This window comes from Rhineura floridana, chromosome 1 (genome assembly GCF_030035675.1).
Source record: "Rhineura floridana isolate rRhiFlo1 chromosome 1, rRhiFlo1.hap2, whole genome shotgun sequence".
Taxonomy (NCBI): Eukaryota; Metazoa; Chordata; class Lepidosauria; order Squamata; family Rhineuridae; genus Rhineura; species Rhineura floridana.
The window spans coordinates 11,717,090-11,730,025 of NC_084480.1; the positions used below are offsets into that span (position 1 = coordinate 11,717,090).

Consider the following 12,936-nt stretch of genomic DNA (forward strand, 5'->3'; position numbering starts at 1 on the left):
GGATCTGGGAAATTACAGGCCAGTTAGCTTAACACCTGTTCTGGGGAAATTGGTAGAAAGATAGAATTACCATGGTGAAGCAGAACCGTATGGCTTTTGTAAGGAAAAGTCCCGCCTCACTTTATTTCTACAGTTATTTGACAGTGTCAAAACACATGTAGATAAGAGTGGATCTTATGGATCAGTAACTGGTTAAGGCAGGGGAGGGGATCAGGATCCTGTGGGATATTTGAGAAGGAGGCATATGTGTGGGTTTGCTTAGCTCATGATTCCTGCAGTTTATTGCCGTTGGCAACTCTGAGTATTTTCTTTAATAGGAACAGTGGGCAAAAGGGAAATAATGAATAATAGCATGCTCCCCTACATAAGAAAATAAGAAGAGTCCTGCTGCATGAGGCCAGATGCCCATCTAGTCCAGCATCCTGTCCTCACAGCAGCAAACCAGACGCCTAAGGAAAGCCCACAAGCAGAAACTGAGTGCAACAGCGCTCTCGCCACGAGTGATTCCCAGCAACTGGTATTCAAAGGCATACTGCCTCCCTCTGGAGGCAGAGCATAGCCACCATGGCTAGTGGCCTTTGATAGCCTTCTCCTCCATGAATTTGTGTAAACCTCTTTTAAAGCCATCCACGTTGGGTGACCATCACTACCTCTTGTGAGAGGGAATTCCATCGTTTGAACTGTTTATATATTAAATTTATCTCTGATCCTTCCTCCCGAAAGGAGCCCAGGGCGGCAAACAAAGAAGCGATAAAACAATAAAAAATACATTTAAGAACAATTCCAGCACAAAGGCAGAACTGGGATAACCTATGTCGAGAAGTCCTTCCGTTTGTCTGTCCTGAACCTTTCGACATTCTGCTTCCTTGGTTGTCTCTGAGTTCTTAATATTATGAAAGAGGGAGAAAAACATTTCTCAACACCACGAATAATTTTTATACACTCCCATCATGCCTTTTCTCTAAACTAAAAAGGCCCAAATGTTGTCCCATCCCCTTGCATGTCTACTCATAAGTAAGCCCCGTTCAGTTCAATGGGACTTACTCCCAGGTGTATGCGTATAGAATTACAGCCTGAAGAGCTAATCTATGGCCAGTGAATCTTTCACAGATCCAAGAAGGGGAAAGTCTGCTCATATGTTTTGTTCAGATTCAGAAAATGGGTGGACTTCACTGCGCAGCTCGTGTCTAATTAAACTGTTGGTGTTTTTGTCACCCAGACTGCGAAAAAGACAAATAATTGGGTGTTAGAACAAATTAAACCAGAACTGTCACTAGAAGCTAAAATGATGAAACTGAGGTTATCATACTTTGGACACATAAGGAGAAGACATGATTCACTAGAAAAGACAATAATGCTGGGAAAAACAGCAGGGAGTAGAAAAAGTGGAAGACCGACTTCCGGGAAGGGTGACTTAGCCTGTGCCTGCTTTTGAGACGGGCTCCTGCCTCAAAAGAAGCTTATTCAGATATATCAGTCAGTTTTTTCTTTTTTTTTTGACTGATTAAACTTCTCCCGGGTAGGGAGAAACGAAGAGATTAACCTCAAAGCCTATTTTTGTTGGGACGACCAGATCTCATTAATTTATGGGACGAGGTCCAGCCGACGAAGGTGGGACGGATTTTCAACAGCAAGCTCTATCTGTTAAAGCGAACGTTCATCTTATCTTCTAAGAGAGAACGCACTAACAGGCAAGCACCCTTCTTTCTATATTTTTCTTTTACTTGACTTAAATTGTTGCTGTTTAAAAGAGATTTGCCAGATTGATCAGTTTTTGACATCTCACTGGGGAGCCATAGCTTCTCTCTGCTACGCACTAATTAATAGCTTATCTCTGTTTTTGTTGCAAAAAGCTGTCCTGGATTTGCATTCTAAAGATATACACAGAAGAGGGATTTCTATTCCAGATTTTTATTTTGAAAAATATTATACTGTTTTGAGACTACTCTCTTTTTGGTCTATTTTATTTTGACGAATCTGTTTCTTGACGATTGCCATTAATTGTTTCGATCCTGGGAACTGCATTTTGTTTACTTAACTATTGGAGAGATAAGGCTGTCTGCACTGTTTATACTGTGATGTCACCAAGTTTGGAGTATTAACCCAATTGTTGCTGAAATAAGAAGTGGTTTTCCTATATTTTTCTTTTAAAATGGCAATTAAGAAAGTGGCTGAAAATCTGGAAATAACTATGTTTCAGAAAATAATGGATGAGATTGAGATAACGAAAATTGAATTGAGTAAAATGAAGCAGGAGATTAAAGATATAAGGGTCCCTGTGAGAGAGGTGACCCTGGAAGGGGTCCCTGTGAGAGAGGAGACCCCGGAGATTGGAACAGGGGTTCCTGTGAGAGAGGAGACCCTGGAGACTGGAATAGGGGTCCCTGTGAGAGAGGAGATCCCGGAGATTGGAACCAACGTGGAACAGGATCAAGATTTGGAGTCTATGGACTTTAGAAATAAAATCTATTGTTTGGAACTCAATGTTATCTCTGAAGAAATGAATGAAGATTCTAGAGATAAAGTTATCAATGGCATGGATAATCTTCTGGACTGGAATGATGGGATGGAGCCCAATATAGAGAAAATCTATGGAATTAACTGCAGCCATGTGACAATGGAAAAACTTTTAAGAGATGACCCAGTGCATTTTGAAAAAAAGAACAGAGATATGATTTTACAGCAGTATTTCAGCAACCTATTCAGAATGGATGGCAAGAAAATATTTGGGATAGAGGTAATTCCCATCAGACTCTTACTATATGACTATGGCTTTGACAGCAAGATTATTATGGAATACTGATAATGGAAGATTGGATATTGAAATTACTGGACTTAACAAGACTACTGAAGATGGAAGATGGAAAATGGAACTAATAGAGATAATAGAACAATGGCTACTGAAATTATTGAACCTAACAGATTCTGATGTGATGGATTAATTGAAATGTTTATTTTGACTATGGTTATGACAATAAGATTATCATAATTAGTAATGAGATGGATTAATCGATATGCTTATCTGGAAAAAAAAATTGATAGATATATTTCTTAAAGAATTGAAACCTCTCTTTGACTTTTTGTGGAAAGAATAAAGTAATGTTTATGAGATTTGATGATTAAGTAAGATAACTACTGGAGGAAAGTGATTTTATAATATGACTTAAGAGACAGGATTGTTATATATTATAGACTTATAACTGATTTGATCTTTGACAAATGGGAAGTCAATATTTTACTCTTTATTTTTTATTTTTGTTTTTTTTTTTTTCTTTTTTTCTTTTTGTTTAACTATTTTTGATTTTGTTTTTTGTCTTTGAATGTTTTATGATTTTGTCTTGTATGTTTTATGAAAATCTGAATAAAAATTATTGAAAAAAAAAAAAAAAAGAAAAAGTGGAAGACCAAACAAGAGATGGATTGATTCCATCAAGGAAGCCACAGACCTGAACTTACAAGATCTGAACTGGGTGGTTCATGACAGAGGCTATTGGAGGAAGCTGATTCATATGGTCGCCATAAGTCGTAGTTGACTTGGAGGCACATAACAACAAAGATATGAAAACCAGGCTTTGGAAGTCCAGCCATGTAAATTCATATACATGAGCAAACGACTGTGTTTGTTTTCTTAGGACTCGCTTCTGTTCCTTGTATTGTAGCTTTGGGTTGGGTTTGTTTATACAAGACCTTTGCAGAAGCCAAAGAACAAAGAAAGGGTTTTCATGAGGCTGAGCGGCAATGACTGGCCCAAGGTCACCCAGTGAGTTTCATGGCTATGTGAGGATTCAAACCCTGGTCTCCCAGGTCATAGTCCAACACCTTAACCACTACACCACACTGGCTCTCTTTTAATGTTTACCTCCTTGATATACTTTTATGAAAGTGTGGATTATAAATATTTAAGTAAATAAATAAAAATAAATGTGTGGTCCATATGCTAGATGCTGGGTCAGTTATCAGAAACTCAGTGTTCTCTGTGGATACCAGTACTGGATATACTAAAGATGGCCAAATACCACCCTGTTCTCCTCAAAAACCCACCTTGCTTTTCAGGCATCCCTTGCAAATGCATGCTAGACCTCAAGGAGTTTTGTGAGTGGTTACAAGAAATTCTCACAAAACACAGATGGTTTTGACTACCTCCCCTTCCTGTTTCCAACCCTTTGTAGCAGTGGAGGAGGGGGCGGAGGGGAAGGACTACTTAACCTTCCCAAAGGGAGAGCAGAGTTTGCTAATTGACAGACCAGCCAGCCTATCTTCCTGTCTGCAGAAGTTGGGAACACAGGAAGTTGCAAGTGATCCATCTAGCTCAGTATTGCTTGCAGTGGCTCTCCAGGTCTTCAAATAGGAGACCATTCCCAGCCCTATGTGGAGATGCTGGGGACTGAACCGGGGACCTTCAATACGCAAAGTAGATGCTCTGCCAATGAGCTCAAAAATCACAAATTCTGAAAACTTTTTTTCTCCAAAGAAGGGAAGGAATCAAAAAGTTATTAATGTTTCAAGAATTCGTACCTTGTAAGAAAGTTAGAGCCAACAATATTGGGAAACAAAAACACTATCTCATTGCTAGAATGTTACTAATTTTAATTCATTAATTCAGGCTGTTTACAAAAGGGATATTAATGGCAAGCTTACAGGAATATCACATAAATTGCTGTTCTTGTGTGACGATCTGTATAATAAATAATTCTGAAATATTTTCTGTTACTCTCTTCTGTATGCAGTTTCCCATCTTTGCACCATTATTCATAACCTGCAGCTCCAGCAAATCTTTACTTTGGCTGGCATTAATCATGTTCCAACAGTTCTTTTGCACAGCCCTGAGTGACAATTTCAATTGATCCTGAACTTAATCATCATTGTTTCCTCTCTCGTGCAGCCAGCTCGCCACTCAAGAAACGATTCAAGCGCTGTGAGATCGAAGCAATCCAGTGCGAGGTGCGCAAGATGTGCAACTACACCAAGATTCTCTCCACAAAGAAGAACTTGGATCATGTGAACAAAATCCTGAAAGCCAAGCGGCTGCAGAGACAATCAAAGACAGGCAATAACTTTGTCAAGAAGAGGCGTGGGCGTCCCCGGAAGCAGCCTCTCTCATTTGACGAAGACTCCAGAGACCAAATGCCAGTTTTGGAAAAATGTGTTGACCTGCCTTGCAAACGAGGCCAGAGATTCACACTGAATCCTTTAATATTGGAACAAACAGCCAGTCAAGATACAATTGCAGCCACCATTGAGGCTGTAATACACATGGCCCGAGAGACATCCCAGTCACCCCCTGCACCACCGCCTCCTCCTTCACGGCCACCAAGAGTTGGAAAAAGGAAAAATAAGTCGCAGCAGCATCCAGAGGAAGAGGAGGATGAAGTGAAGGTGAAAAGGCACCGGAAAACTAGAGGATGCGACAGCGAAACCCTTGCCTAGTGACAGACATGGCCACGCAAAAGACAGTGCTGGATGTTTAGCACCCTGGGACCAACAGAGCAGAGTGCTCAGCTGGGCAGGCCAGCTTGACATCTTCCACAGTGTTAGACTTGCTCTGTATTTCAGTAGCACAGCAGCCATTTTAAAAAATCAGATAGGAATGACCAGTAATAATTACAATAACAATAACAGATCTTTGGCATTAGCCCTTAGGTTGATAATGGGGATGGGGTACTGGGGGAGATGTTCAAAGCTAGTGAGTCCATCCGTTTTGCAGATTTTCTGTTAACAAAAATCAGCTTTGTTATTTGCGTGTCTCAGAAGGGAAGGGGGTCCACCCAACGTCACTAGAGCTTCACAAATAACAGGATTAGTAGTATCCCAAATAGGATTGTCAACAATTTTCTTCATAGAAGTTCAAGACCCTTTTGATAGATGCATTGCAGGGAGAAATCCACCAGCAGCCACTTCTGCAGTCACTGCTGCTCCATGAAGGGGAAAAATTGCACTCATCAGATTTCTTCATGCCATGCACCTTTTAAAGCACAAGGGCCTCTACCAGGAGCAAAGCTGGCAACCCTAAAGAGTGGAAATTGCTGTAATCTTTCAAACAAAAGTGTGAATTCCTCAACTGTGCTCTTGGTTTTAAACTGCTTTGAAAATGTTTGTATTTTGTTTTGGGTTTTTTTAGAAATTCTCTGCAGGCTTCATGCAACTGAATCCCAAGATCTGAATTGCTTACTCTTCAATCTTATAATTTCCCCTCCACCCTCAGTAATTTGCCCATTGCAAATAAATAAAGGGCAAGTAAAATAGGCGAGACAAGTGGAGCCCTACTTTATGGAGCAAGATTAATCTCTAATCACCATCCTAAAATATAAGAGAATATCAGAGTGCTTCACATAAAAACAAAAGCCAACTTTTCACTAACATGGTCTTCCCACTAATCTCATTGGTGATGGAAGCAAGGGTTCACCAGTGGCCCAGTTTATTTGGGGAGCAGAAGAGGGCTTGGAACAGCAGGAATGTAGAGGTGATTAAAGAGGCAAGGAATCCAGGGAGGATACAAGCCTGTGAAACATTTGCTGCCCCAGGCACATCAGTGGGAAACGTGGGGCAAACATTTTTGCAAGATTATGTCCAAACAGTGTAGCAATGCCTTGACTTATTTTTCTACAGTGAAAATAGCGGAGGTCATTTAAAAAAAATAATCCACACAGAATAAAACCAGAGGAAGAAATATATCACTTCTCGATAGGCATTTCTAAAATTAAAATAATAAAAAGGAGTAAAGTGTTCTTATCTAAAATAATAAAAACCTAAATGTTCAAAGGATATCACCACTGCTGTTAAATTAATGCCACTTTGAACACTCCCTCACCCCACCCTGCCAAGTTGTGGTTGCCTTAATAAACTAAAAAATATTTTTTCCTTTTGTACATAATGTAATTAATTATAAAAAAGGGAAGAAACCAGTCTGCATGGACACAAACTGTATGTGGCAAATTGTCTCTTTAAATTGTCCGTTTCAGTTGTCCAGTTAAAACTCAAAGTGTACTTTTATCCACATAATTTTTAGGCTTAAATACATATATATATGGGTTGTATTCAACATAACGCTAAGCTGAACGTTCCATTAGTGCAGGATTTCTCCTTGCGTAACTGAATGTTCTCTCCCTCTCCTCTGTTTGCGTGCCCCCTAAATTTGTTCGGGGATTCCCCAACCCTGTGGAGCAGATTTGAGAATGGCGCGGGAAAAGCGTATGGGGACAAAGAGAAGAGTCTTCTTGTGCTGGCATGAATCCTATTTCATTGAATACCATCCTATATATGAAGCAATTTGCCATAGCCAAATTAAGAATTATTGATTTAAGCAACGCTGTGCAGACTAAAATCAAGTACTGAAAATATTACTTGATTGCAGTAATAATACTTTCTCTTTTTAAAAAAATAATGAAAGTTAGTTGTTGAAATTTAAAACAGGTGCCTGACAAATTCCTTTCCTTTCCCCCATTAATTTCATCATTGTAGAGAGATCCTAGCATGGCACAACTTCTGCTATGAGCTCATACTGGAGAAACTTGGAGGACTTGTTTCAATAAAACACAAGCTAATTTTTGGGTCGGGTTTCAGGGGGTGGGAATACATAATGAATATTTAGGAGAGAAAATTATAATCAGCAGAACATTTATTTTAAAAAGAAACCACCCTTACCCTTTCCCCAGCCCTATTAGCAATGGATGGTATTCAGTGCAGGTCATACTAGGAGTAAACCCGTTGAAGTTAATAAACATGACAAACAGGTTTGTTAATTTTTGGGTCTACTCTGAGTAGGACTTAACTGAATACAACCCTGTATGAATATTCCCGTGACTTACTTGCAAATTGCCATCAAGACATGTTCCTGTTATATGTTCCAGTGGGGCGCATCAGTCTCTATATGATCCCAGATTGTCGCCTCTTAAGTGTGAGAAAAGGCTTCATGCACATGTGATGGAGCCTTCCACAAAAGAGAATGAGGCACCTCACTCACATGGGCCACTCTTCTGTGCTCCTTTTGAATGATATCAGGGTACCAGAAATGAATGTGAAGTGTTCGGGAATCACATTTGCTAAGTTGTACCGGTATGCTTCAACTTATTTACAAGTCTCCATTCAAACTCTACTTTTCTAGTATCGAGGTCGTGTCAGTGCAGTCTATCCTCATGTTGCTCCAGTAATGTATGGATACAGAAACCATAGTTGTTTTCCTTCACCACTTCCCACCAGGCCTTCCATCCATCAAACCTCCATCAGCTTCTAGCTCTCAGCACTCATTACCATAATGGCTTTTCAGTCCTTTGGACCGGCTTGACTTTCCATTCTCCACCCAGTTCCCATTTCACCATGATCCATATAAACCTTAGGCAAACTCCCATACAGTCTAAAAGTGTGCCTGAAAGATGATGATGATTTTGCCACATCTGACTATTGTTTTTCTCCCATGAATAATCCTTTGCAGATTACATTTTCCTGCACTGCTATGCATCGCCCCCAAATGTGTCTGTAATGTCAGAGTGGGAGGACAAGTACGTATCTGGGTCTCGAAATTTGGAGATGCTGGTGCATACTGCAACTTAGTGATGCATATATCCAGACCACAATGGCCAGTTAAGTTGCCCTTCACTGCATTTCTGTGTCTTGTTTTATGGCAAGGCTGTACAAGTTGTGACAACAAGGCAAGTGCTGCCATATACTTAATAACTACCACTTCCAGACAGCAACAAAACCAGCTGCTTTATCAAGCTCCTGCTGGACAGGCCACCATGCTACCAATGGCCAATGGCTACCGTTTTGACTTGCTGGGTCACAAATTGTGCACATCTGTTTTATGATCCATTGAACTCAGCTCTAGGAAGCTGCCTTATACCAAGTCAGCCATCTAACTCAGTATTGCTCTCCAGGATTTCAAACATAGTCTGTCTCCCAGTTCTACTTGGAGATTGCAAGGATTGAACCTGGGACCTTCCACATGCAAAGCAAGACGCTCTACCACTGAGCTATGGCCCTCTCCCTTCGATCCACATATTACAGGACACTTTTTTTTTCAATGAAAACATTAACAATAATATAGGAAAAAGCACCTGACTGATTTGGCATTAAGGAGCACTTGACAAACAGGTGAATGTTTGCTTCTGAATCTGTTAACCATCACATGTCCTTTTAAGGCCAAATTAGCATCATTTTTGTACCTGAGTTTCCCTTAATACCTTGGCATACACAAACATGCCTGTGTGTAGCTGTCATGGCAGAGTTATCACACATTTTGGTGACTTTGGTCTGCATCTGCAAAAAAACTGCCATGTCATTGGAGCGGCCACTTTGCCATTGTAAATCCCTTCACACATTCTTTTTTGTTAACCAGTACATGTAAAAATCTTTTACATCTGCAGATAGAAAACCAAGCTAGTATATTACAGAGAAAGGATCACCACTGTTTTCATGCCAGATGTACAGAAGGAAGCACGCGTGCATATGCCACTGCGGAATGTGTGATGTCATCCTTTAGTGTGCACCACTCTCCTATTAGGAAAGTAAGCTACCTGAGACCAGGCACTACAGATCTACCTTCTCCATCCAGTAACAATAAAGAGGATGCAAGCACATAAAATAACACTGAACAGTGCAATGCTATCCATGTCTATTTAGAAGTTCCATTAAGTTCAGTGGGACTTACTGCCTGGCCAGTGTGTATAGGATTGTAGCCTCAAGCTGTGCAGCCCCATTGAGCACAGTGAGATGTATTTCCAAGTAAACATGCATAGAGTTGGACTATGAAGGTCTGGCTATCCTTTGGCCCACGTCTCTTCAGCAAGTCGTCTTGATATCACATTTTAGCCTAGTGCCAGCATCTAACGACTGGCCTGCAAAACCATCCCTATGTTCAACCTCCTCCCATGTAAATATTATTAAAACAGGAGGAGAAAGGGCTTTCCACCCCAAGGGTGAGCCACACTAAAGCCATCGGCTTTTATCTGGAATCCCCAAATTTCATAGCAACCCACACAAGGCAGCCTTCCTGGTTATTGCTTTTCCACAAGAATTTGGAAACAAAACATTCAAATAAAGTGAGGTAATGCCACAGCCCATGTTTGTCTGTTTGGCCAATGGCTAGCACATGGCTACAATACCACCTTCGCCAACCTGGTGCCCTCCGGATGTTGTTGGACAATTGCTGTAATATTTAGGATTAGAAAGCATCGTTCGTACAAGAGCAAGCTGATGCTGTAAGGTGGCACCACAGATTAGTGTTTTGCATGTCACGTAGCCTATCAATACAATTAAAAAGCCACTGACAGGATAATAAGATAAAGGAATGTACTGTATGCAGATTGTTCAGGGTATCATTTTTAGGGTCCAAGGCTGCACAGTATTACACAATCTGCATGGTGTGCTCTTTAAATTAAAACAAAAATTCATCCCATCCCGTTGCAGCATTTCCTTAGTTGAGATGTTCCAAATTCTTAAAACGCATTTGTCAGACCCAAGTATTTTCCAAAAAAAGAGAAGCTGCAATGGCGAGCAGGAATCAGGTCTCTGGCCTCGATCCAGCTTTTCATCCAAAGACACATGCAAGGCAACTCGGTGCACAGACGAGCATTGCGATGAAGATGTGGATGTGCATTCAGATGTGCAGGTGGAAATCTGCACAGATTCCCCCTCACCAAATTAGGGCGATTTGAGTTCCTATAACTCACGAATGTACCAACTTCTGTATTGCAGTTTCAAAGACCCCACTTAAGATGTTTTTGAAAGGGAAGAGAAGGGAAAGGAAATCATCTCAGTGAAAAAACTGGTTGGATATACATACAGAAATTTTGCAACACTGAGGCGTCGGCATCAATAAAATGACAGAAGATGAAAAGCATAATCTTGCTCTAAGAACAATACAGTTCATTTACAATGCTTCTCTTTTGGGCCATGAGGAATGTCACGATAAAGATGCTCCAAAATCCATCCCTCACCACCTATGATTTTTTTTTACTTCAAATAAATTTGGGTGGGGCCAGAGTCTCATATAAGTTTAATACAGCTCTGTATTCTAGTAAGGGCATGCTCTTCTTTCAGTTTTCCAATAGAAATGCCCTCCAGAATGAGGTCTGTTTCTAACATACAGATTTAGTGATATTTTCAATTTAGACATGTCCCCCACCCCCAAAAAAGATTAAGGTTCAGCCATGACTGATTTACACCCCAAGCAGAAATATAAATATTTGCTGGTGTCAGGTTGGCCAGGATGGGCCTTTGGTCTCACCCAGCAGGGCCCTTCCTACCTTCTTAATTTTGGGATAACATTATTATTTGAAGCCTTGGTCTCTCTGTTGGCTTTTCTCCATTCAAACAGTTTAAACTGCTAACACAGCAAGTCAGGATTGGGTTGTTAATCAGAAGCACATTTCAACAAAGAAATCTATTGAGGATCTTCATAAAATGCCTGCCTATACTGTAATAAAACAAATCATTTAGAAGTTTGTTTTCCCCTTTCAAAGGAAGGGGAGAAAATTAAAAGAAAGGCCAATTTTGTCAACATTGGGGGAGGGGATGGTACAACCCCATGTTGAAAGGTTTGTTTATTTTTTTTAAATGCTGTTTCTTAAATAGTAATACTAAATGCACACAAAGTGTTAAATATGTATATACTGTATTTCAAAAATTTAAAAAAAATCCTACAAAAATGGGGCACAAAATTGTTCTATAAGTTGTGCTGGCTACTTTTTAGTTTATACTCATAAGTGGTTTTTAAAAGCCTTTTTTAACGTGTAATTTGCATGTTCTACTTTGATTGTATGTAAACATATTTTAGAGCAAAAAAATGTATTTGTATTTTATTGAATATAGAGGCAAGACAAAAAAACTTGTACATTTGTTTGAAATGTTCTTTTTGTAACGGTTTTTATTCATGAAGCATTTTTGTACATTTAAAAAAACGGATACGGACTTGCTGTTATTTGAGGGTTAGGTACATCTGGCATGCTAAATTGTCATGCTCTTTCATGATTTTAGATGTTGGTTTTTAAACATTTTTTTCTAAAAGGACGCTCCAGTCTTTTCGCTACCAGATCAGGTTAGCACAGTATAGAGCACTTAACTATTAAAAAAAAAAATACCAGAAAAAAGGGGGGGAAAGTTAATCCTATTCATATGTTATTCATTGTGTGAAATTAAAGGAATTCAAATCAGTCTACCATGAGTTGTGAATTCTTTTGTCTTATTTTCCATCTGGTTCCCATCACTGAGGAGTTTAATAGCTCTGGGGATACAAATGCAGGCACTCAGCAGCCCTCTTTTGTGGTCATGGATGAATCTGGGGTTTAGTTCTTTTCTTTTTTAAAAAAAAAGATCTTTAAAAGTTTTTTTTTTAAAGTAATGTAAGCCTCTTTCTCTAAGAGCAGTGGCAAACCTAAGTCTGGAAATGTGGTAAATCATTATTCAGAAGGAATGCTGGCTACCTTCCTCTGAATGCTGACTCTTTCACTGTTTGACTCAGTTCAAACATGCAAGTTCATCCTTTGACGACTGCAAGTATCAACTGGTGACTTGCCTGCATCCTCACGAATCAAAGACTCCCAGTCCATTTCAGCCTGGCCCTGTGACTTCCTGGCTGACACAAGCAGCAGAAGGGCTCCTTCCGGCAACTTGTTCAAGGAGCATTCATCCTGAGTTGATTGCACAAAGCTTACACAGAGGTTAGGCTATGCCGGATCTTTATTGAATATTTGTTCCAATTTGTTTGGGCGGTGGTTATAAGACAATAAACAGTCATCACGATTTGCTTCTGGGGCATTTATGCATCTTCCCATTAATCGTTTGTCCATCGCACACTTTTCAGTGTGTTTCCCTGTCCTGTCCAAACTTCAAAAGATCTACTTCTTGTTTTGCTTTGTTTTTTAAGTAGATTTGTTGTGCCAAGGCGACAGAGACCTTTAATTCACTTTATTTGTGCAAACCAAACCTAACTTTCTGGTATGC

The 12,936-nt window shown here is 39.9% G+C and overlaps 1 protein-coding gene across 4 annotated transcripts in view; it reads left to right on the top strand.

Annotated features, from left to right (window-relative positions):
- Positions 1-12,140, top strand: part of SETBP1 (SET binding protein 1) — a 351,819-nt gene extending 339,679 nt beyond the window's left edge. For all 4 annotated transcript variants that reach the window (XM_061613538.1, XM_061613531.1, XM_061613544.1 and 1 more), the window contains exon 5: positions 4,883-12,140. In XM_061613538.1, the coding sequence (XP_061469522.1) occupies positions 4,883-5,427 (545 nt within the window). In that variant the 3' untranslated portion in view covers positions 5,428-12,140. The remainder of the gene's footprint in view (positions 1-4,882) is intronic.
- The last annotated feature ends 796 nt before the right edge of the window (positions 12,141-12,936 follow it).